Genomic DNA, 27,169 nt, shown 5'->3' with positions numbered 1-27,169 from the left:
CGCAATACAATACTTTAGGGTTTTAGTCTTGGTATTTGTATGAAATTCTGAGGCCTTGATTTAAATCCTTCATTGTATTGTGATTTCCTTTTAGGTGTATTGCACTAAGTGAAACTTGTCAAATAAATCTTACTTTTAAAAACAAAACAAAGAAAACCAAAAACAAAAAAAAAGGAAAGTGTAAAGGGGGCAGCTATCTCTGATTGATGGAATCAAGAAAGGCTTTATTATGAGGTGAATTTAAAATTGTCTTAGAGGATACTTAAGGTTCCTATAGGTAGAATGAACATTCTAGACCTGTGCTATTCAATAAGGGGGTCACTAACATGTATGACTATTTAAACTTAATAAAATAAAATTAAAAATACAGTTCCTTGACTGTACTAATAACATTCAAGATGCTAAATAGTAGCATCATTGCAGAAAGTTATCATGAACAGCACTGTTGAGAGAGAGAAAAACAGTGGGAGCCAAGCATGAAAATATGAAAGCCTGAGGTATGTTTAGAAAACAGTGAATAAGTAAATAGTAATTTTAAAAGGATGGCCACCATGAGTACAATAGTAATGGAAGAAAAGTCTGAAAAAGTAGTTCATAGACATATTGTGGAAGATTTTAATTGGAAGATTCAGGATTTTACAGAATTAAGGAGTCAGTAGGGGGTTGAAAGATTTTTCACTATACTAGTAATGGGACCAGAGCTATTTTGGAAGATGGATCTGTGGTATAGGATAGATTAGAAACACAGAGAATAAGCACTTCATAAGGGGTTATGAGAGCTTGTACTGTGGAAGTGGAAGTAGAAATAAAAGGGTGGTGATTTTTGAGAGAAGTAGGGGGTAAGGAAAAAGACGGAGGTAAAAGACCCTCTAGTACCCTTCCATATTTCACCCAACAAACTTATCCTTTAATATCTAGCCTAAGTATTCCTGTTTTCTTTCTGGACTCCTCCAGTAACCTCCTCTTACTTACTCCCATGCTACTTTGTTTATAACTTGTTTGAGGAATTTATTACACTGAATTGTAATTTATTTGTTTCTGTCTCCACTGCCATCACCATACTGTGAATTCTTTGAGAGTGAGGACCAGATATGTTTCATTCTACTTTGCATCTTCAACCTTTAGGTACTACCACATAAATGCTCAAATAATGTTTCTTGAAAGAGAAAGTTGATGAGATTTTTGGCCAAAACCATTAGGAAAATTTTAAAAAGGGGGATGTAGTTGAGAATCATCTCAAAGGTTGAATCTCACAAGTAGCTTAGAATGGATTCATTGTTTTATTTTGCTTGGCTCAAGTGAGAGGTATTAGGTTGGTGCAAAAGTAAGTACAGTTTTTGCAATTATTTGTAACCTTTTAAATTGCAATTACTTTTGCACCAACCTAATAATTCAGCATCTTCCATACAAAAAGCTCTCTTTAAGGATTTTCCTGTCAGGCAAGTTGGTTTTGAATGAATTTAATATCTTTCCCAAACTTGGAAAGACTGTCTCTGGTTATTCCAAGAAATCAATGAGTTTTCACAAACAGGAAATCATAGCAGCCTAATAAATGTGTAATATGCCTTAATGCTCTTTGGAAAGTAACACTTGCTGGTGCTACTGTTGCACACACCATCTCACTAGGATAACTTAGGCATGTCTGTCAGAGCCTATCATCATAAGGATATATATATTTTAGGATATGTATATATATATACACAGTTTAGGATATGTATATATATATATATATATATATATACACAGGATATGTGTATATATATATATTTTAGTGTATATATATATATTTTAGGATATGTATATATATATATATACACAGGATATGTATATATATATACACAGTTTAAAAGTGTTCGAGTTAACTGATAATCTGGTTTTCAAAATGCAAATGTGGAATTATCTGCATTTTTTTGATGACAGAAAACAAAATGTATCTGTTAGAAATTTATTTACCTTGGTTGTTTCAAAGAGAGACACTTGAATTCTTTTTCTTGGGGAAGGGTTTAATTCCATAAAAAGCATGGCCAAATTTTTAAAACAATAATAAAAATTGTATTATTTAAGATATACCTGTACAAAGTGATTTAAAATTCTGTCCCTATCTCGAGCAATAGCTAAGTCAAAAATATTTTGTAAAAATATAATTAATAGTGCTGTTCAATAAATGATTTCTCTGACATTTTAATAGCTGCTTTGTATAATGAAAATATGTGTTCTTTGCCTTGTTAAGTAAAGAGGAAAAAATAAAAACAAAGTCCCTTAACTTGTTTTTCCTTTAATTCCTTTGTGTGTACTGCAGCATAATAGCATTTTCCCTCATCTCTTTTTCACTTTCAAAAACAATAAAAAATTCATCCAAGAGGCAAACACAATAGTGCTGCTTCAAACAAAATCCAGGGTGTAATTATTAGAAAAGCCTGGGATAGACCCCACTCTCTTTCTGCTTTCTGTAGACAGCAAACTATTTGCTAGCTACAATTAAGCATCAGATTAATTTCTTCTTTAGCTCCTATAGATCAAAGTAATAATGAAACTGTTCTTACTGCAAACAGCTGAGAGCAGAGTTCCGTATGCCTTTGTCATTACAAAAAATTATAGTGATGCAGATGTCACATTTTAGGTTATCTTTTTTTGAGATATCATTTCTTTTTCTTGCTTCATACATAGTAAACCTTTTTTCTATTTACTATAATCACTGTTTAGCCTAAAATAATCCTCTACAGTAACATTAGCCATCTGTCAATGAATGGCAGTATGTCTCCAAATGCCTTTTGTAGTCTAATTAGACTGTAGATACTTAATAGATGTGGAATTTTAAGAAAAGGAAAATGACACTTTCATTTTGACTATGAAAGTATTCAAATGTATTATCTAAATCCCTAATTAATATTGAGTTAACCATGGCTCTTAATACTTCGCTCCATCCTTTAATGCCCCTCTTCTAGAAACACCTAACACTAACTACAAGGAAACTTTGTATAGATCTGTTGTTACAGAAATGACCCTCTAATAATTTGTCGATCAACTTAAGCTTGTTTATCAAGTTTTCTTGGGTTGGCATCTCTACTTGAGGAATTCTTGCCATTTAAGTATAGCCAGAGTTAGAGTGTGACACATGATACCTTCTCCAAAGCTAAAGACTTTTATTTTCTCCTCAAACATCAAGTCAAGATATTTTACTATAAATTTAAATCTGTTTTTTCCTAATAAATCAATGTTTTATGTTTTAGTTTGTTGTAGATTGTGAATTCTTTAAAAAAGAGAAAAGATCCATACAGCTCCCTGTAACTCATCTTTTTTCCTTTGGTAAGTATTTTGATTTTGGGAATCTTAAGAATTGCTTTTTCCTTTCACAGAGTGCTGATTTATTTTTCAAGTTAGCTGCAATAAAGCAGAGCCGTGTAACAAGAGTATTGTTGTGTATTTCAAGTGTGGTTCTTAGAGTAACAATATGATGTGGACCAGTGGTTTGATTCTTATTTAATGTTGGGGCAGCAGTCATCTTCTGAGAAGTGAACTTTAAAAGAAATTTCTCCGTGATCACATACATTGGCAAGTAGTTGTGTGTTTGTGTGTGTGTCCTCATGTCAATTTATACTAAATGTTGGCCCTTTTTAAAAAAGGCTTATTATAAGGTATAAATTTTATCTGTCCTAAGAAGGTTTCAAAATTTCTTTAAATATATTTTTTACAATTTTTTTATTGTGGTAAAATACACATAACTACATATTCTTTTAAATTTTATTATGAAATAATTTTAGACTTACAGAGAAGTTACAGAAAGAGTACAGAATTCCTATATATCCTTCATTCACATTTTAAAAATGTTAACCTCTTAAACAATGCAATTGTCAAAACTAAGAAATTAGCATTTGTATAATACTGTTCACTAAATTACAGGCTTTATTTGGTTTTCATTAGTTTTTCCACCAATGTTCTTCTCCAGGTTCCTACATTGCATTCAGTTGTTATGTTTCTTTAGTTTCCTCGAATCTTTGATAGTTCCTCAGTCTTTACTTGTTGTTCATAATTTTGACAACTTTGACGAGTACCTGTCAGTTATTTTGTAGAATATCCCTCAATTTGGATTTGTCTGATGTTTTCTTATGATTAGTTGAGGTTATGCATTTTGGCAAGAATATCACAGAAGTGATGGGTACTTCTCAGTGTATCATATCAAAGGACACATGATAGCACTGTGTCTAATTAGAGGTGATGTTAATCTTGATCACTTGGTTAAGGTGGTGTGTGCCAGGTGTTTCCACTGTAAACTTACTGCTTTCCTTTTTGTAATTAATGAATATCTTGGGGGAGATACTCTGAGATTAAATATCCTGTTTTTCTTCAAAATAAACCACTAATCTTAGCATCTATTGATTTATCTAGTCTGAGGTAATTATTACTGGTATTCTATATGTATTGGAATGCTTCCTAAGGAGAAGTTGCCCTTTCTCCCTGATTTATTTATTTATTCCGTTTTTATTTATGTCAGTAATGGACTCATGCATATTTATTTTATTCATTGGGTTATAATCCAATGCTATTGTTACATTTTTTTTGCTTAAATTCTGGCATTGGATGTTGGAATCTCTTTTTTTGATTGTCTCTTGTGTCCTTATATGCCATTCATGAAAACAATCTGTATTACTTGGTAGAGGAAACTTCCTTTAAGATCTTTATACCTCCCCTTTTTTGTTTGATAGAAAAATACTCAGAACAATGCAGAAATGATAACTCTGAATCACTTAGCTCATTAAAGATAGCGAGCTTATAAAATAAGAGATCTACCAAGAAAGCGTACCTTTTTGAAATTGGAAATACAAGCTTGATTTTTTAAAAACAAAATATGATTAAAAACTATTATAAATGTTTTTTAAAAAGTGATTTTTTAAAACATACATATGATTAAAAGGCATTATAAATGTTTTTGTCCAGAGTTTATTGAAGAAGGATCATATTTTTAGGAGTTCATTCCTTCATATCAGAAGCCAGAATGTGTAAACTGTTTTTTAACATTAAAAATCTGTTGGTATCATTTTAACATTGTTTAAGCAATTGGTTCTTTTTCTTTCTTTTTTTATTCTTTGGTATTCTAAGCAATACAGTACTTTTAATTTAACAGGATTGACTTCAAGGAAAGTGATATTAAATACAAGTGGCCTATTCTATAATATAGAGCTTCTGAACTTTGGACAGGTAATTATCCGGACTATAGCAAGGATTTGATTTTACTTTACTGTTTAGTTAAGCAAACAAATAAACTTTTGTTTTTTGTTTTTGTGGTCAAACTGTTAGATATACCAAGCTTTTAAAGTCAACGTAGTAAGCAAGTGCTCAGGAGTCAAAGGTAAGTGTATTATCTTAAAAAGTATAATGATATTGTCATTTGAAGAATCAGTAGGTCTTTACTTGAATTTTCTGTATTTATGTTTCTATATATTTTATGTGAAGTAAAATTAAATACGTCATAATAGAAAAGCTGTTTATATTTCCAACATATTTAACATGACCCTTTCTTAATAGTAAACATCTTCATCTGTTTCATTTAAATATCTACATTTTAAAAATACTATATATCTTGCTGTCTTATTATAATAGTAATTTAGATTTAGATGTTTAATGTTTTTCTAGTTTCTTAGTACCTCCCATATGCCCCAGTGGGAGGTACTTTTTGTAAATATCTTTTGTAAATCTTATTAAGCATTATTACTTACTAATCCTCTGTGATTTCTTATTATGTGATATAACTTTACTGATTTATTTATGAAATAGGTAATTGTATAAGTAGTTATATATTATAGTAGCTTATATAAAATTTAGTGTGACATAAGATTAGTAATAACGTATTTCCTTTATGTTTTCACAGAGGAAATAACTAGTATCTATAAACTTCATATTCCCTGGTCTTATGAAGATTCACTAACCATTGCACAGTAAGTATATGAAAGAATTTACCTTAATCTTTTGTGTTTTTGAATAATATGTATTCTACTTAGTTTGTGTATTCAAATCATAGTGAAATTGTTACAGTGCCTGTTAGTAAAATGTAGGTATCCTTTATGTAGTATTGTGCCCATAAGATAACTTATCATAAGATAATATATAGTATTCTTATTTAAGTGATGTAGAATTTAAACCTGAATTGCCTGGAACATGAACCCTCTCCTTTTCCTGGAATTGCCTGGAACATGAACCCCCTCTTTTCCAACCCTCTCCTCAACTTCTGTGTCCTAGAGGGAGCATTAGACAATGGTGATATGAGTGAGAGTGTCCATCCATAATGGGTTTGACATCTAGCATCCTCTACGTTATTGCATTGGCTTGTGCTGAGGCTTGACTCAGCCATGGTGATTTAACAGCATTTTGTATTTGAGAATTGATATTTATGTTATCTTTTCAGGGTTCCATCTTCTACAGAAATTTCTGTGAAACTCCACATTGCTCAACCAGAAAATGACAGCCATGTAGCATTATTAAAAATGTACACATCATCAGACTGTCAGTATGAGGTAAGCTTTGTTTGCTTAGTTTTTAAGATTTAGTTATAGAATAAATTGGAAGTATATTTTTATACTGTGTTTCCCTGAAAATGAGACCTACCCAGGCCATCAGCTCTAATGTGTCTTTTGGAGCAAAAATTAATATAAGACCCGGTCTTATTTTAATATAATATAAGACCGGGTCTTATATAATGATAATATAATATAAGACTGGATCTTATAATAATTTTTGCTCCAAAAGACGCATTAGAGCTGATGGTCCAGCTAGGTCTTATTTTCGGGGTAACACGGTATTAGACTCAGGTATATGATGATGTGGAAGGCAATAAATATTAGAAATAGACATTTATATAAAAAAGAAATAGGCATTTATATTGCTTTAAATATTCTCTATTTTGTCTACTTCCACATCATCATAAAGTGAGGCTAATACCTCAGTGTTTTCTTACCTGGGCCACTGAAATTATACATATTAATAAGTAATAGAAAATGAAATAAAAATTGAGACTGTAGATTAACCTTTTCAATTTGGAAGCCCAACGTCCAGAATCCTTTATAAATTGAAGAACATCATGAAACCAGCTTATGTGCTTAAATTTAGTAGTCAGTATGATGTATATTGATTTCCAGCTCTACTGGATAAGCTTAAGGATCTTCTTTCCTTTTTACTGATTATATTAAGCTTGGTTAGTCATTAATATGTACAATTTAGTGCCTGTTGTATTTGTATTACAATCACATGGATCTCTGTGCTAAGAGAAGGGAAATAGACTCGAGAGTAACATTTTATTTACTTATGGATTCATGAACTAAAATGTTCCTTTCTGTATTAGAACTTGCCTGGGTTCTAAGGATTCCAGATTTAAGTGGTTGAAGTACACATTTGTGGTGACATCACAGGTTTCTGGTTTATGTGAAATATCTTATTTCTATTCAGCCACTTTAAACCAAACTTAAATATTTGGATTCTTTATTAGAACTAACTTTCTTATGGTGAACTAGGATTGGTAGGTCAAATGAGTAGAATATGTTCCTACAACCAATTTTTAATTGGACTAATATGCGTTATTTTAGATTTTATGGAATTTATTAATGCTTTGATGTCTTGCTTTCTGTTTCCAGCATTGAAAGATTTTGCAGGGCTGTAGTGGTTTTTAACTTGTACCTTCCTATTTCTAATATTACAGATATAGTAAGAATTGTGTTAATAATTTGGCTCCAAATACTGCACATTCTCAAAATATTCATGTTTTTACAATTACTTTATATTTTCAAAAAGTCTATTTTTTGACAAAATAGTCATTTTATAATCTCCCCATGAAAGATTTATTTCCTTTTCCCAGACTTCCTAATATCAAAGAAAGTGTATTTATGCTAGACATAATTAATGATGAATTTCTTTTCAAAATATTTTTTGACTTACGTTTTACTAAATGTGCTATGTGTTTTGGTCATGTAACATGTGAAACTAATTTTATAAAATTTACTCAGAAGCTTACCTTTATTTAATGCTGGGTTTGAGATGTTCAAGTACTAGCTAAATAATAGGTTGATTACTTCGTGCTTAATTTTTCAACAAATATGTATAACTTCTGGGCTCAATCATTCAATAAATTCTTTAGCTTATGTGATCTGGTAATAAGTTATTCAGGTTAATTAAATATTTTAGTTAGTAAAGGGTTACCATACATTCTGTAGTATTCATCCGCTTGTTAAAGACTTAGACTATGGGAAAAGATACTAAACAGTATAATTACACTTGATACAAATTGATTGTATTTTCAGAGCATTCTTTTGAGATCTTGAGTGCCTTTAGGTTCATTATTAAATATTAATGATTATGCTTAGAGATGTATAGAAGTGCTCAATTTAGTAAAAAATGAACTAGAGGAGTTTAGGAAAAACAACCTTTTTTAAAATGATTGTTTTAAACTAGGTGACAGTGAAGACTTCCTTTTCAGAAATCCTTGGACAGGTAAGAGACACTCCTGTTTGATTATTTATTGCCTTGTGAATAGATACTGTAAGGCAGGGGTTGCAAATGTTTTCTGTGAAGGGCCAGATTATAAATATGTTAGCAGACCACCTATGTTCTCTTGCTGCTGCCTGCACTGCTACAGCTTCTTTCTTCTTCTTTCTCCTTTTTTCTTCTTCCATTTTAATAAAATCTAAAAATCATTGTTGTCACACAGGCCTTCGTTGGCCAACTTTAAGGAGATGCTTTCATGTTTGATACTTCCTAGAAATGAGAGCTGATTCCTAATTCTCAAACAAGTTAATAGTTTTGGGCTAAATGAATGTCGTATTAAGATTTCATGTTGCTTATACTCTACTATAATTCATAGTCCAATAAATCTGTAGGCTCTGTCATGTAAATGAACATTTTCAAAGAACTTTTTATTTTGTGCATGCTCAATTTGTAAAAGGTAAAAGTGAACTACATTAAAAATAAACGTGTTGAAATAGTTTAAATCCATCTGAGGAGTATCTTTCTAATTCATAGGCAAATTGTGTTACAAAAATAATAGAAATTAAACTAAAAATAGTTTAATTGCTATTATATTAAACATCACTGTAATTTTCAGAATTGTATAGCCAGGACATAAATAGATAATACTGATTAGTCAGAGAGATACAGGTTTACAATTTACTGATTTTTTAATTGTGCCTTTTATTACTTTCACTTTATTTTTTGTGTTTTGCAGTCCCAGCATAGCAGAATATTTTTAATTTAGTCATTTAATTCTACACTTATAATAAAACTCACAAATCAAAATTAAATTAGAAACTTTTTAAATATGCATTATCTCATTTGGTCCTCACAACAACCTGATCAGAACTGGATTGTGATTATTATTAAATTTGTGAATCTTAGAAAATTCTAAGTTAATGTATAAAAATTTTATGCTCCATTAGAAAGAGAAGATTACATGTTAATACAAGTTGGAAAATAGCATCGTGGAGAGTTACAAGTAAAGCATTAAGGGACAATTATTAAGAAAAATTATCTCTTGGAATATAGGGGAAGAATTCATGCTGTCCAGTTTTAGTATGACCAAAAGGCGTTTTACTGTTCATGATGGTATTAGCTGAGGATATAACATACTCTCTTATATCACCCCTGTGCCTCATAATTCAGATTAGTGACAAGATGAATCTAGTTAACTCTATACTCCAGTCAAGCATAATTATATGTGCATCAAAAAAGGGCAGGTTAATATTCTTGTTTAGACATTTTTCTAAAAAATGAGGATGTGTGGGTATTACACGATCAGAGATGGGTACTTTTCTAAATATCAAAGGATTTATGATAATTAGGTTCTTAAATTGTTGAAAAGACATAAGATGTGCCTTATAAAATGTGCCTTATAAAAAAGTTCTTCCTTTATGTTTGCTTACAAATTTAGCTTGAGAACAGTAGGAGAATGAAATGAAGTTGTATAATATATCTTACCTATCTTTAAAAAATAATACATATTTTCAGCATTGCTGATTCATTCAAAGAAAGCTGGGAAGAGGAATAAAAAGGAACCACTTGGGAGAATCTTTAGTATTTAATTAGAAAATTTTTCATAAAATTAATTTTTTTCAGAAAGAGTAGGAAAATATATTTACATATTCTTTAGTCTACTTTTAGGAAAAAGAAGGCAAAAAATAAGCTGAAAGTTACTTTCTCAAGAGAATATATAAGCCCTAATAAATCATTTCTATGTAGGAATGAAATCCAGTGTTGCCAAATCATTCAATTTTAAGAGACACTGGAAATTTGGAATTTTAAACTTTCAATTTTTCAATGTTGGCATCTAATTCAAAAATGTAAAGAAATACTGTGCCAAATACAAAACTAAATGAAGCATGTCTGTGGTTTGACCCATGGAGATCACTTTATGATTGTTGATTCTATGGCCCAATATAACCCTTAACATTTGTAACAATGACACTCATTCGTTATAAAGAAATTTTTTGTTCAGAATACTCTGTGTAGAACCTCTTATAAGATTTCTAAAGACAATGAAGGCATTAAAAGTTAATAATAGCAGCTAATATTTTCTGATCACCTCCCTTTGCCAGTTACTCTTCCAAATGTTTTGCACAAAAGGAATACATTTTAGCCTCAGACTCCCTATGAAGAGCTATTTATATTCATTTTACTGATACAGGCAAAGAGAGAAGGAGTGGTAAAGTATTTTACCCAAGGACACAGAGCTAGTGAGAGGCAAGACTGGCCGCTAAACTGAGGTTTCTGACTTGGAGTCTGCTATGCTGCTTAACTTGCCTTTCATACTCTTAGTAACTAATGTATGCTGTATATTTCTTAGCATGTCATTAGCAGGCAGTGAGTATCATTTAGTAATAGGTAGAAAAATGATCTTTTCTATTTTGCTCCACTCTCCACTCAAAGCTATAAACTGTAAATCATGAATATAGACTGTAAGTTTTTTGAGGCTTTCTTATCTTTTTTAACCTGGATATCCACAGAGGAGGTTCCAGACGACCTTGAACTTGCTGAAAATTTACACAGCATTTTGTGTAAGCATGCATTTCCATAGCTTTTATCAAATTTCCAAGGGAATCTATACATTTTCTAAAAAATTCTGTGAATAGAGAACATGCTCTAAATTTTCTTTTAAAACTTTATTAATAAAACAAAAACTTAACACTTTATTTTTGTTATATGTATGTTTTTTACAGAGATTGGATCAGCTGATAGACTGATTTGAGGCACTATGACATAATGATTATGAACTTAGGCTCTGAGTTAAATACCATTCCACAAGATTTCCAAAGACAGTGACGGACATAGAAGTTTAATAATAGCAGCTTATGTTTTCTGCTAGCTTATCATGTTCACGTTAATATTCTAAGTGCTTTATACAAATGAACATGTTTAATCCTTAAAACCACCTGTAAGGTAAGTACTATTGTCCCCATTTTACTAATGAGGAAGTAGAGAGGTAACAAGTAAATAACTTGCCTGTGTATTGTGTTTTTACTTTGGCTCCCTGTGCCTGAATTTCATCTGTAAAATAGGGATAAAAACTACCTCAAAGGTTTTTGGGAGGAGAGCATGAGATAATGCATATTTAAGATGTTTGTTATGCGTAGAACATACTAAATGCTCACTAAATGTGCCTTATAAAAAAGTTTGTAGCACTTGTTACTCAATTATATATTCTCCTTAGTAGCCTTTAATGAAAAATCCAGATACCATGTTTCTAATATGCTTATACTCTTAACATTTATTTTTACACAGACTTTTGATACCCATACTAGAAATACCTTTGTGGCCACGTCATGAAAGATATAAAGTGAAGAATGACGTTTTTATTTTATGTGAAAGTACATTGATTTCATTACCATGACTGTTCAGAAGTTGCCCATTGCTTTGCCTGTTTTCTAGGTAGTTAGATTTCATGGTGGAGCTCTTCCTGCTTATGTGATATCTAGCATTCTTCTTGCTTATGGAGGACAGTTATACTCTCTTTTCTCAACAGGTAAGAATGTTATTCCCTCCTCCCTCCCTTCCTTCCTCTGTGCTCCATTACTACTTTTTTATCCTTCCTGTGGCTAAGGAAGACACATCAATTTCTTGAAAATTTATAGCCCATCTCTCTCAAGTTTACAGGGATTTGAGATCTTCTAAGTTTTAAGAGATCCCCCCAAAAATTCTTTACTTGCCTTCTCCATTTTCTATCCTTGTGCCTGAAGTGTCTTCCCTCTATTTAGAGGACCTCTTAATAGGTAGAGGCTCACTGATAGGGACCTTGTTCTCCCTCTGATCCCTGTACCTAACACAGTGCCAAGCACATAGTAGTTATTCAGTGTGATACTTGGGCTGCATCAGTTAGGTCCTGGCACACTGAATGGAATAACTGAGAGTCTGGTGAAGGGACTGTTTCAAAGGTTTGTGTAGGGTTAAGGAAAACCAACAAGAAATGATGAAGTGCCAGATTAACAACAGAGCCATCTAATACTCCTAGGTACAGGGCAAGGGAGGGAGCAAACCTAGAACTGTCGGAGAGGACAGCATTACTGCAGCTGCTGCCTTGTGTACAGCTGTGGCCACAGCCAGCCTGTGGCTCAACAGGGGAAAAGGCGGGAAAAGAAATACACTAACCTTATTTCCACCCATTATCCTCTCTGCCGGTGGCCCTCATTCGCTGAACCTAACTAGAAGTTTGTCCGTAAAAGTCAGCCTCCCCCAATTCAGAGCAAAGTAAAGGGTGGAGAATAGATCTGGAGAGGCAAATATAGAATATATAGTATATTGGATCAAACCCTCTGTAGAGAATGGCAATTAGTAGTTTCCCAGGATGTAAGGTCCTTACACACTTGTTGGGCTTGGGTAGTAATCAAGGGAGGCAAGAGATAAGAAAAGACAATGGGGCCAAGATTTATAAAAGCAGTCCCAAAATCCCTTCCGCCATTTCCATCTTGCCAATTCCTTTTACGGCTGCTAATACCTTTTCAATGACTTTTTACAATTTCAGGTCTGCCTTTAGTGTTCATTTTAACCTGATTTAATTTATATTCCATGAAGAAAGAAAAAACATTCAGTATGCTCTGCCCAGATCCAGCCTTGTAATTAAGAGATTATTTTGGCAGTGTGACATCCACTATACTTGAATATAAATATCGTTTTGAAAGTTTGAAAGAGATATTTCATTCTCCTTACTTTCAAGTGACCTGATAACTGATTCTCAAACATACAGAATTTATATCCAGGTAGTCCATAGAGACCCCAGAGGTTATGATATTGGTTCATCTCGAGAATGTAAGTCTGGGATTATGTCGCACATCAATTAAACAAGTAATTCTGAACCAAGGATGCTTATCCAAAATCACCATGGGTCATACTCACTGGAATGACTAAATAAAAAGGACAGACAATTACAAGTGTTAATGAGGAGGTGGAGAAATTGGCACCTTCATACACTGCTGGTGGGAATGTAAAACTGTATCGCTGCTTTGGAAAGCAGTCTGGCAGTTCCTCAGATAGTTAGTTAACATATGACTCAGCAACTCCACCCCTACGTACCTATATATCCAAGAGAGAGGCAAACATACACCCACACTCAACTCATCCGCAGATGTTCTCAGGAGCACTATTCATGACAGCCTCAAAGTGGAAGCAGCCCAAATGTCCATCAGCTGATGAACGGATAGATAAAATGTGTTGCTACGTGCTGCAACATGGATGACTCTTGGAAACGTGCTAAGTGAAAGAAGCCAATCACAAAGGACCACATACTGTATGATTCCATTTATATGAAATGTTCCTCATAGGCCAATCTATGGAGAAAGAAACTAGATTAGTGTTTGCCTAGGGTTGGGGAGGCATTGGAGGTGACAGTTAAGGGGAACATTTTCTTTTGGGAGTCATGAAAATATTCTAAAGTGAACTGTGGTGATGGATGCATGACTGTAAATATACTAAAACCACGGAATAGCATACATTTAAAAAGGATGAATTGTGTGGTATGCAAATTGTATCGCAGTAAAGTATTTAAAACAAAATCGTCCGTGGAGCTTTGTGAAAATACAGATGTTGAAACCCCAGCCAGGGCTTTCAGAATTTATTTCACAAGTGATTGAATGTATATATACTCTTATGTGGGAACAATTGAATTCCAGTAATTTTTAATCTTTTGAAGAGAGTTTCTGTGATAGTAATAAAGATCCTTGCTTTATCTGACATGGAATATGCTGCTCTTACAGACAGTGCAAAGTATAATATGTTTTATACTTAATGACTGAATTCTGTACTACATATGATTTATTTTTAATCTACCAGGTCATTGCTTAGAATATGCTACTATATTGGATAAAGAAGCCAAACCATACAAAGTTGATCCTTTTGTAATTATGATTAAGTTTCTGTTGGGGTAAGTTTTATTATCTGTGATAATGATTTTAATTTTGTATTGTATATAAAACATTATGTTTGTCTCCATAATGGAATATAAATTTTCACACAAATACGGCAATTTACTTGTTTTATTAAATGAGATTTTTCTCTTAGACAAAGGCCTAATAAGTATATGAACATTTACTTCAGTAGTATAACTATTTCCAAAGTAACCATTTAACTTACCGTACATATTAATCTAAATTTAGATTGTAAATATACCAGGCCTTTAACATTTGTAGAGGGATATATATGGTTCATGATCTTTGAATATCCCAGAACACAACCATTGTAGGATGTTGATGAAACAGTGCCTCAGATTACTTTTTCTTACTTCCCATACAAAGTGTATTATAGATCTCTCTACCCTGCTTAACTTTCCATTCTTAATTTATTTACATTCTGTTTTTTGCTTAAGAACCATTACTTAAATCTCTTCTTCTGTCATTACAGCTAGGTTTTGGCTTTCTAACTTAAAAAGTCCACTTATTCTGTCTTTACAAGAATCAGTAAAGAGCAGTAAAGCTGCATTGAGACTCAGGACTCAAATCTTGAAGATCAGTAGACTTACTTGGAAGATAAAGGACTTGTTCCCTACAAGGAATTGAAATTTGTTTTTCAGTGTAGTTACAAATTGTGTGTCATGGTCCTTTGGGGACTCTAGTGAATGGTCACTAGATATTAAATCCTTGAATGGCAAACCTCAGATATTAAATCCTTGAATGGCAGTTGTTGATTTTTTAAATTATTTTTATTGTATATTTTCTTTTATTCGCAGGTATAAATGGTTTAAAGAATTATGGGATGTGTTATTACTACCAGAATTAGATGCCATCGTTTTAACTAGTCAGAGTATGTGTTTCCCCCTTGTGTCCTTGATTCTCTTTCTGTTTGGAACATGTACTGCCTACTGGGGTGGCCTACTTTCTTCTGCATCTGTGAGACTCCTTTCTACATTGTGGCTAGCTTTGAAAAGGTAAAGAATAGAATGAATGATTAAAAACTTTCTCATTGCCCTTAATTAAGAAAAAAATTATATTCTGATGGTGAACCTTAAAATTAATTTGCTTTCACTAAACTATAATTTCTAAAGAAATATGTATAACTAGCAAAACATGGATTGGTGTTGAAAGTTATGTCATTGTCAAAGATCATTTATTGCAAATTAAATGCTACCTTTGATTTTGACCTTAGTGTTCGAGTTAATCAAAAAAGTTAGGCAGATTATACTCATATGTGTAAATTTGACTGTTACCAACCTTTCTAAGGAGGAAAGGTTTCTATGGCACTGCTTTTATTATGTTGATTTTCAATCAAACCTGAGAGCAGGAGGCTCCAATTAAGATATTTAGGATCAGATTAGATGAAATGTATAAGAGCTCCAAAGCATTGCCTATGGTTTTATTATAGGCCTGAAGACATAGTTCGAAGTTACTGGTAGACTTTTCTGGTAAACCACTGATGTAGTTTCCTTTCACACTCCTCACCAAACATGTTATGTGATTTACTGTCACAGGGGATTGTGGTGTGATACTTCTTTGTCCACCTTGCTGAGGTGCTTTGGGCACCATCATATGTTTGAATGATCTCGAGACTAAGAAATAGAAAACTGTTCCTCCACCGATCCATATTTGAAATGTATAGCTCCGGGGCTTATAATTAATGATTATCTTTAGCAACGTTTTTTCTTAGTATAAATATCAGCCATAGCGTATCTAAATGGAAGAGGAGCTATCACAGCATAATACAGAATTTACAATCAAATACGTGTTACCCCTTGCCTTTATTAAAAAATGTCTTGCTGTTTACCTTATGCTGCTTTCATATTATACCTTATGCTACTTTCATATTAATAAATAGAAAAGCCTGGTAGAGTACTGTGTTGTATTCTTCTTACATGTGACTTTAAATAACTATTAAGAGTTTTATTCTTTTTTTCCAGGCCCGCTGAACTTCCTAAAGATATCAAGATGATATCACCAGACTTGCCCTTTTTCACAGTTGTTTTGATTATAGTTAGTTGGGCAACTTGTGGAGCATTTGCCATACTTCTTACTTATCTTTACTATGTGTTTAAGGTATGTCAGATCAATACCGTCAGAATGGCTGGGCTTTGCATCAGACAGGCATAGGATTTCCTGTAGGTGTCGTTAATAAAAATTTTAATGACCACAGCAGTAACCTTCTGTTATATAACAGGTGTAAGTGTAAAGGTGTTTTCTTGTTTATTTTTTAAACATTTTAGTTATTTATATAGTTTATATAGTTAACTGTAGAACTGAAATTATTAGTTTAAATTGGGTTAGTTTGTTTAAAAAAAGGGAGGGGAGAAGATATCATGTTTCAAATTGTTTCTTGCTCTTGCAAGTAATGTTAATTTTTTTCATGTTAAACTTTTTAAAAAACATTTTACTAGAGCAATTTTTTTCACACCTCCCTTTGTACATGGGTAATAGACCAAACACAAAGTTCTATCAGTAGGATCAAGCTATCAGTCATGCTGCGATAATGCAAAATGTTACATATGTTGCTAAAGAATCAGAAGACAATGATAGAAATAATTAGGCTGATAATTTTACTGAGGAAGTGAAAAACACTTCCAAGAAGGCTGACAGCTTTGTAGGAAAATAGAGGTCATACACTGCATAGTCTCCACATTAGTCTTATGCAGAGATAGTTGACACCAGAATGGATAATGTTTTGTTTCTTTTTTACACAAAGGTTTATTTGCATCCGCTTTTAACACTAATACATGGCACATATACGGAGGATGCCAAAAAAATTTATACACATTTTAAGAAAGGAAAACAAAACTATTAAAATTGTAATTCTCAATATATACAGATAACAAAAGATGAATGCAAGTCGTGTATATATTTTTTTTGGCACCCCAGTAGATTATTTTTGATTTTCCAAAGGAAATTTATGTCCATCAGAAAAAAACTATATAGAGCTACTTTGATTTATAAATATAATATCTTTAGTTTTTTAATTGGGTATTTCAAACAACTGACCCAGTAAGCAAAACTTTCTCAAATACTTAAGCAAACCTAATAATAAATTAAACTTAGTTTCTCAGGTTCTTGAAAACATTTCACCATCATATATAATTGAGTTTAGATTTTCAAAGATTTAGAATATATAAAATATGTTACCCTTTATACTATGATGGATATAATCAAATTTTTTACTCACAAGACACTTTAAGTTGCTATAGCAAAGCATCATTCAGAGGCTCCAGAATGTAAAGGTATCACGGTATATCCTGGCCCCGACATACTCTGGAAGTTTGTATTTTTTCTGTTTTTTAATCCATGATAGCAAGCATGTATAGTTATTATATATGTATTTTTTAATAATTTAATGTAATTACTTTTTTAAAAAGAATTAAATGACTATCTTTCTATGGGAGGGGGGAATACTGGGGAACAGTGTGTTTCTCCAGGGCCCATCAGCTCCAAGTCATTGTCCTTCAATCTAGTTGTGGGGGGCGCAGCTCATTGGCCCATGTGCAAATTGAACTGGCAACCCTGTTGTTTAGAGTTCGTGCTCTAACCACCTGAGCCATCTGGTAGCCCCAATTATACCTTTTTTCTAAAAGAATATTTGCCAGTGTTTAAATTAATTTTTACTTATTTAGATATTTTAAAAATTTAAATTGTAATGCTTCTCAGTTTTAATTAAAATGGATGGTTTTTGTTTCAAAATAAAATTAAATGGTCATTTCTTTTTCCTAGATTGTTCATCTGCAAGCCAGCCTAACAACTTTTAAAAATAGCCAAACTGTGGTAAGTTTTATTTTCAAAACTCTGCATCACTTTAATAGGAAAGAACATGGGAAAATTGTAAAGTTTGTTTTTTTTTTAAATTGGGATTTTACAGTGTTTAAAAGGTTTTATGACTTTTGACTTTAAGTAATTTTAAGGAAAGGGAACCTAATGAATATTATAATAGATCGTCTGAGTTTAATTTGATCTTTGTCAGTACTTATGTCATTTTTGCTATTACACACTATATTTTAAATTTTATTTTAAGTAATTACTTAGAGGATATACTGTCAGCAGTGGAAATAGCAAGTCAAAGTCATAAAAGTTTTATAACTGATAACCACTTTAAAACAAGGTAATTTCAGTATTTTTTTTAATCAGTTTGGTAGTGGAAAGATATATTTATTTAGCTGTTAAGTAATTGAATATGATTCTAAATATAATAATACATTTACATTTTACTTAATGCCTCGATATTTTTACTTTCTTGCTTTATAGAATCCCAAACACTCTAGAAGAAGTGAAAAAAAATCCAATCACCACAAAGACTCTAAGGAACACCATCTTCGTTTATCTGCCAATGATGCTGAAGATAGTCTTCGCATGCACAGTACAGTGATTAACTTATTAACGTGGATTGTATTACTCAGCATGCCATCTTTAATTTATTGGTTAAAGAATCTTAGGTTCGTTTTAGTTTTATATTGAAAACTTACATGGTTCAAACAATAAATATCTATAAGTAGTGACTTGCTAGATTCCTCATGGCGCATAAAACTTCCTCAAGGACAGGAAGCTACATATCACCTGACACTTATTTTCAATACTTTCACATTTTCTCCCTTGCATGAGAATACAACTTAGGAAAAATAAACTTCCCTCAAAAAAGGGAATTGTCACTTTAACCTTTGATGTACACCAGGGTTGTCCAAACGTTTTTCAGTGTTTTTTACCAAGGGCCATATGCGGTAAAATACACAAATAGCCGGGCCACTCACTCAAGGTGAAGTACGTATTGCCTCACCTGGTTTATTTAAGTAAACTAAACATATTTTTGGAATTTGCTGCGGGCCAATTAAAAATGGATTGCGGGCTGCAGTTGGCCCGCGGGCCGCAGTTTGGACCCCCCTGATCTGGACATACGTGAAAATGTGCTTTATTTTGTTGTATTAAGGTATTCATAATGCTTGTGTTTTATGTGTTTTTCAATTCATGATCTATTTTATGTTGTTTAGAATTTGGGGGAAGAAAAATGCTTCCATTTAAAAATATTAGAAATAATGAAAGAAGTGTGTACTTTTCTAATGTGCCCCCATACAGGTAACTAAAATAAATGATCAGCTATCTTACTACTGAAAACCTTCATTTGCTTTGCTACCTAATAAGGTTATATGAGAGTTGGAAAAGGCACTCCAAAATATTTCTAGAATATTTAGTTATTGATAAATTTTGTTTAAAAAATAAACTACCTCATCCGAGTAATAATTGAACCCCTACTCAAATATAGTTTTCAAAAATGATATAAAACTTTTAGGTTATCTAAATACTAGAAGTATGTTTTTTTGACAAGTTGGCAGAACCCAATTAAGTGTGATAAGTTAAATCATAGGTTGCCAGATGTTAATATGCTTCTCTTGTCCTTCATTTTATGATCCAGATTTTTGTTCACAGATTTGGGGAGAAAATTATTTAAGGAGCACAAATTTATGATTCATCAAAGGCTATAGATGTTTTACTGTCAATAAATGGAAGAGATGAGAATTTGGGTTTTTAAAAAGATAAGGAACTATTACTAAAAACCTTTATTTTTTATCTTTTTTTAATAGAGGACCCTTAATATATTTTAAATAATTTGTTATATAAAAAGGAAGGGCTTTCATAGTGAATATTAATTTTGTTTAGTGGTTTCTGAACATAATTCTCCACATAAAACTTGGGTATAAAGATGATCTAGAGCCAAATTATCAGATTTTATGAGCTGTTTAGAGTTCTCTTATATCCATATTGCTACTAGAATGTTTTATAATTTGTTTAATTTGGTTGATTCTGATAATTTAAAATGATCAAGTGTGCTTTGTTGATTTACATTTTATTTTTTTCTCTTTGATATAGGTATTACTTTAAACTTAATCCTGATCCATGTAAACCTTTGGCATTTATCCTTATTCCATCTATGGCAATTCTTGGAAATACTTACACTGTTTCGATAAAATCAAGGTATAGTAGTTTAATCTTTCTTTTTCTCACATCTATTCCTGGTCCTTATCACCATTTTTTTTTTTTTTTTTAATGTCTGAAGCATGCTCTTTATTCCTAACTACTTTGACTGTTCCTAAAGGTAAAACTATAGTAGCAGCTATGGTTTATATGTAAATATAATTTATATGAAAATATATTTTCTTTACTTTCTTAATTATGGGTTTTACTTATCAGGATATAACGTTTTTTCTTTAAAAAGTTAACCCTTAAAAGTATGATGTCTGAGATTTGCTTCCAAGAAATATAGAGGAGTGGAAGTGGATAGGAATATAGGTAAAGTAAGATTGGCCATGACTTAATAATTTTTGAAGCTGGGTGATCGGTACATGAGGTTCATTATAGTGTTAGTCTGCTTATGTATTTGTTTAAATTTCTCCATAGTAAAACTTGACTTTCATTGACTGGTTGCTTGCTCTCAGAACCTTTTCAATTGATTCTCGTAGATATTTGCAGATAATCTAGAATCAGGCCACCCTGGGGTTTAAACCTCTGGTTTGCCATTTAATAGCTGTATATCCTTAGGAAAGGTCCTTAACCCTTCTTAGCCTTTGTTTCTCTATTTTCAGCGTAAAAAAATAATAGACTTTTCTGATAGTACAGATGCTTCTTTACTTATGATAAGGTTGAGTCTTGATAAGCCCAATGTAAATTGAAAGTATTGTTAAGTCAAAAATGTGCTTAATACTACACTATAGAGTATCTGTTGTTTACCCTTGTGATCACATGGCTGATGGAGCTGTAGCTCACTGCTCCTGCCCAACACCACAAGAGAGTATCTTATCACATAGCATTAGCCGGGAAAAGATCAAAGTTCAGAATTTGAATTACAATTTCTACTGAATGCATATTGTTTTCACACCATTGTCTAGCTGAAAAATCGTTAAGTCTAACCATTGTAAGTCAGGGACCATCTGTATTTTTCTTTCAGAAATATTTAATATCTTGTCTTATATGCTCCTGTTTTAATTAAGGATGGTTCCTTTTTATTTGTTTGAAGATTTTTTTTGCTATTATCAGTAGGGTTAAATATTTCTGTAGCTAAGTCTTAGTAAACATTATTGATTATTTTTGTTAGGCTAGATTTCCAGAGGTAGAATTGCTGAGGAAATGTCCAACGAGTATTTTTTCTGTTGTGAAAATTTGAAAGACTAAACAAAACTGGTTCTTTACTTTAGTGAAATGTTTTTCTTTTTTCTAGCAAAAATATGGCTTATATTGATCATTTCAAAAATTATGGACAGCTAAATTATATGGAAAATTGCTTTATCTAAAATCACGTAGAACACTTTCTCAACTACAAAAGATCAACATATTCTGTTTTTGCTCACAACATAGTTTACATAATGTATATTTTTCTGTTTCTTTACAGTAAATTGTTGAAGACTACTTCACAATTTCCACTTCCTCTGGCTGTTGGTGTGATTGCTTTTGGGTCCACACACTTATACAGGGTGCCATGCTTTGTCTTCATTCCTCTTTTATTCCATGCGTTATGCAACTTTATGTAAGATTGGATTTAATGAATGATAAAGATGATTTATGTCTTTAGGGTCAGTAATAAGAGGGAATGCCCAGATCCAGCAAGGTCTTGGAGAAGACAAGTCTATTTTTACATGGTTGGAAATAGGAAATTAGTTTTGTAATGCTTGAAGAAAGTAGTTGAAGCATGGTTTTGTTTTGTGGTGTGGCATCTGTGTACGAGTCATTTTTGGAAAATTAGTAAAAGGATATGGTGGACACTGTCTCAGAGGATACTAGCATATCAGCCAGTCTGCTTGATTGGCCATACTATGGATCTTCTCCTAAACGCTCAGTAAATGTACAGCATTTTTGGTAATCTCACCTCAAGCATTCTGCTCATGTCATCACACTTTCTTCTGAAAAGTGGTTTACTTCATATTTGCTACAGGACATAGTGTGAGAAATAAGTCTTAAAAGATTAATGAAATTCACAACTGTTTGGTTTCTCAAAAATGAAGTATCCACGAAGAGTCTTTGTTCAGCTTTTGGCAGCCACAGTGAACAAAGTAGATCTTTTGTTTTCTTACATCTATGAAAATATACCTTTTAATTCTAAGGAGACATGTTTTCTTGGTGACCAATGCAAGACTGATGGATGGAAACATAATTCAAACTCAAAACTTAATGAAATTTTCTTGCTACTTTTCCAATACAAACCTTAGTTTGTGTTCTTGGTGAATATTAGGAGACTAGTAAATATTGTTACATTTAAAGAAAATTCTCATAGGTATTTACTTACTGGGATTGGAGCAGTTCAGAGTTTTTTTAAATCAATTTAACCATTGACCCCATGTTTGCCAAAAGTGCCTCAGGTCAAGTTGGATTGTTAAAATAACTAAATTCCAGTGGTCAGAAAAAACTAGGTGTTCACAGTTGTGGACTACTGTGAAAAACTGATCATGACCAAGTGCAGTGCTACATTTGATGTATAAAATTGTAATATTAATGGAATAACAGTAAAACTCTTACCCCACTAATAGCATAAGTATAAACAGTATACCTGAATAAATCAGAGCCTTTGTCACTAGTTTTAAAGTGGAATCTTAATTTGCTACGGTGGTTATTGTTTGGCAGATAAGAGAATAATATTTCTATTTCATTTCAGATTTCAGCTCACATTTAACTATGACAGAATAGGAAGTAGGTAGTGGAGCTAGGTATCTTTGTTTTAAGAAAGAATAAACTCAGGCTGAGTATACCTGGCTGATAGAGCCCTTCCTTTAGATGTGTATGCTGTAAATACCTAAAACCTCTCAATTCCTAGTAATGCCACAGTTGCACCCATGGACTTGTGTCCTTATTACCCAGGGATGTCCTGGAGTACCAGGTTCATTTTATCTGCCATTGCATCTGGGTTCCATTACAACCTCTCAGCTGTTACTGCCTATAGAGGGTTACTATCCCCACGTTACTGCCTCTGCAGGGTTATCCCACTTGTCAGTTGTTTCTCAGGTCCTTGCTCTTTTGGCATCAATTGAAGAGGTTCTTGCTATCTTCTCTGAGAGTTGTAAGTTTCTTTGATTCCATTGTTGTCTTTCTAAACTTAATGCCTATTGTTCAGGATTCATACTTTCACTTACTGAGACCATTAAAAGGAAGTGATAACTTCATAGTAGACAAGGCAGACCTACAGGCTCTTGTTTGAGAAAAGTGGCAAAAGGGATGAAATACAAAATGCTTGTGTTCAGTTCCTGAAAGGAAATAGAATTTATTATATTGTACACTTGTCCCACAGCATACCGCGTATTTATTTAAATAAGGACACATCTGCCTGTTAGCTATATATATTCTTATAAACAACTTTTATACACATGGTATCTTTTATTTTTTCATGGATTTCAAGTTACAGGTTAAATGTGTCATTTAAGTATTTCTGAATTGAAACTTAAGTCCATATACAGAAAGAATTTTAGAAAATCCCTTAATTGGGATCCTCTATTAACAGCCATAATCATTGTGTTTATGTGATCTGAAGTCTCCTTGTTTAGTCAGTACTGCTCGTGAATAAAATGTAGCAAGCTTAAACTTCTCTTTTGAGATTAGTACATTAGCTTTTTAAAGCGGCAGAATAGACACACAAATTCTTACTAAGGTATTTTCGTGTGAGTGTAGTTATCATGAAGTCTTATTTATTCCAACAAAATGTTTCGTTTTAGAACTACAAACAGGATCCTGATTAAACATTTTAGAAACTACAGTAGATTGGGTCTTTAGCCATTATATGCATACATGTATGTATTAGAGAGAGAGAGAGAGACTGACTTTCGTTTTTCCTTTTTTCTTTTTTACATTTTGACGGGGTCTTCATCAAACCTTGATGCACTTTAAACTCAAATAACTATCAGAGATGAGAAAGTAGAGTCTATCTGAAAATTAGCCAAATCAATGTTTCTTTCACTTGAGAAAAGGGACGTCTTTTTGTCTTTAAGTTACACATAGTTTCTATCATGCTTACAGCCTGTATTATTAGGTGGTAAAACAGCACAGCTTTATTAGCAACATTACTGAAAATGAAATTGTTTATTTGTAGTTAGGAATTATCTGACTCAAACTTCTGAGCTCTAATGTTACGACATTTTTAGTACAACTTGTTGAGTTTTGGAGTAAGGTTTGTGCTTATAAAAATTTCTCCTGGACCCTATTATTGATAACTGGGTCAAATATAGACTGGGCAGGAGAAACACTGAGTACTGTCAGTGTTTCTGAAGTCTCCTTGTAAGTTACTACTCTTATAATTTAGAACTGCTAATATGATAGAAATCATTAAAGCTTTTTTTTTCCCCATGAACCTTTTTCACACCAGAAATTAAATAGGTTCTGCTAACTCTTTTCTTGTCACCAGAATGAAAATTTTTATTTAAAATAGGGTTCTAAAAATAAAACCATTCATGCCTGTCGTGTATTAATCTTTAATTTTTTCATATTTTGGTCAGATAATTTAGATATGCATAATGGAATACCTTTTCTTGATTGAACTATACACTATGATATCTACATGATTACACAGTAAGAAAAAAAAGAAAGAACTATAGTAGGCCTTGAAAATGTTGATTATCATATTACTCATACAGATGGTACACATTTCCACCACACACATACACTTATGTGAGGCAAACTGTCTTATTTGTTCATTATCTAGTTCCTGTACTTTTCTTAACTCTTCAGACTTGTCACTTACAGAGTAGTATATTTATTTCACCTCACTGTGGTCAAAGGAAATAAAAGGAGGTAAACTCAATTTTCAGTTTAGTTCTTGAAAGCTCTGGGAAAAATGGAAACACAAAGATTATGAGATAAACTAGGTCTGTTGATTTTTTGAATCCCCAGATAATTCAGATGGCCTATATTTTCATCTTAGGCATTAGGTGTAAATTAGTGTAATGTCTGGTTTTATAATGAAGTTTAGTGCAAAACTTTACAGTGCTGCATTTGCAATTTTAGTAAATTAAAATCAGTTGGGAAAAAAATGTTAAATGTGTTGGGACCTTTTATGAGTAGACATTTGTTGATTACCTTTCATTAACACTGTTTTCTCAGTGTTTTAGATTTGTGAATTTGTGTATCATAGGAAACAAGACACTTTGTGAAATTTTCGGAGGGAAAATGAATTTGGAGAGAATGACATTCCCTAGGATAAAGGAAACAATAAACGTATCTTTGTATTATGAAATTAAACCCTGACACAAAACTTCCTTGCCACATAAGGTAAATGTAGAAGATACTTTTACAAAGTAGTAAGATGATTGGAAGCTAAATTTTATCCTGGTTGTTTTGAACAAAGGACAACATTTCAAATTATTTAATGAACTTTCATTTATACATATTATTCATGAATTCTTTTACAATAAGTTGTAACAGCCTGAGGAGATAGAAAGTCTATGAGGCTACTCATGATCTTTATTGTTAATAAGGATGATAGGAAGGAAAAGTCAGGTCAGTAATCCAAACCCAACTATGTGTACTATAAAAGCTCAAGAATTCACATTTTTTGATAAATAAGTTATAAATACAGAAGACTGAATTTTGTATACCGGTATTAATAACTTAGTTTTAAGAATGGAATATAATTTAGAAACAATAAGAATAGACTAACTGTTATTTCATTAATAGTATAAATATAACAGTACATCTGAATTGATAACATATGTCTTTCGAAATTTAGATGATATTCTAAGCTTCATCTTGATTATATTGTCTATGGCTAAAATTTTTTAAATCAAGTACAGTACTTCCTAAAAGTGTTTGGCATGTTATGCTGCCAAAAATGACTGTGTTGAAATACCAAGTACCAGTCGATTTCTGAGGACTTTGTGTAGAACTTGATACATATATATGTCAGAATTATTCTGTACTGATTCTGTACATTGTAACTTTGAACATTTAGAAAACTACCTGTTGATGTATTTTGATTAGTTAAATATAAATTTGTTTGCATATTTGAATCCTAATCTTAGTTTAGGAAGTCTAAAAGTAGCCATTTTTGTAAAGTTCATATGCTATTTTTTTTAATGTTATATTTGTTTTTAGTATTTATATAGTACGAATGTTACTAGGAAAAGATTTATAGACAAAACATAGAACTATTAACTGTTCAAAAGCCTAAGGCATATTTTGTATTTCATGTTGCACTTGTTTTATTTCATATTGGACTTTTTACATCCCTTTTTTAGGAAAAAATGACACATTTGAATTTTTTTTTAGCATAAACCTCTACAATGGAAAATATAACTGTATTCATATTGATAGCAAAACACACTTTGCCACCAAAGCTAAGTGAAAAAAATACCTCCAGATATTTGTGCCAATGAACTTTTCTTAGCATATTGGGATTGAAGCAAAAATGTTTTCAGTATTTTAAGTCTAGGATTTATATTAAATGTGTAAATCCTCAAAACTGTATTCCACACCCTAATTTTTCTTTGAAAATATATAAAGCTTATAGCATAGTTGTATTCTATTCATATGACTTCTGGAATAATGTTCTCTGATTTTTAGGGTAAAAGTTAGTTTAACCGTAATGATCTTCCACTAATTAATTGAAGTAATCATTTGAAGTAATCTTGCTTTAGATTCATTTTGTGATATGCATATAAAATTTTAAATTTTGTTGCACAGTTCATTTTAGTACAGGTGTCTCATTTTTGTAATGGAAGTTTACAGAATTTGTTTTCTTTTCTCTGTGTTTCCATTCAGTCCCTTTGTACAAAAAAAAA

General features: G+C 32.1%; 1 protein-coding gene across 1 annotated transcript in view; it reads left to right on the top strand.

Moving 5' to 3' along the window:
• Positions 1-25,627, top strand: part of PGAP1 (post-GPI attachment to proteins inositol deacylase 1) — a 66,423-nt gene extending 40,796 nt beyond the window's left edge. The window contains exons 14-27 of the mRNA XM_081051004.1: positions 3,231-3,306; positions 5,123-5,196; positions 5,296-5,347; positions 5,867-5,933; positions 6,401-6,509; positions 8,437-8,475; positions 11,902-11,995; positions 14,296-14,386; positions 15,188-15,385; positions 16,352-16,487; positions 18,147-18,197; positions 18,675-18,862; positions 20,289-20,393; positions 21,805-25,627. Of these exons, the coding sequence (XP_080907130.1) occupies positions 3,231-3,306; positions 5,123-5,196; positions 5,296-5,347; positions 5,867-5,933; positions 6,401-6,509; positions 8,437-8,475; positions 11,902-11,995; positions 14,296-14,386; positions 15,188-15,385; positions 16,352-16,487; positions 18,147-18,197; positions 18,675-18,862; positions 20,289-20,393; positions 21,805-21,943 (1,419 nt within the window). The 3' untranslated portion in view covers positions 21,944-25,627. The remainder of the gene's footprint in view (positions 1-3,230; positions 3,307-5,122; positions 5,197-5,295; positions 5,348-5,866; positions 5,934-6,400; positions 6,510-8,436; positions 8,476-11,901; positions 11,996-14,295; positions 14,387-15,187; positions 15,386-16,351; positions 16,488-18,146; positions 18,198-18,674; positions 18,863-20,288; positions 20,394-21,804) is intronic.
• Positions 25,628-27,169: the final 1,542 nt, after the last annotated feature.

Source organism: Rhinolophus hipposideros (genome assembly GCF_964194185.1).
Source record: "Rhinolophus hipposideros genome assembly, chromosome: 6".
NCBI lineage: Eukaryota > Metazoa > Chordata > Mammalia > Chiroptera > Rhinolophidae > Rhinolophus > Rhinolophus hipposideros.
Note: the sequence above shows the minus strand (reverse complement) of the source record. Positions and strands in the feature narration are given on the sequence as shown.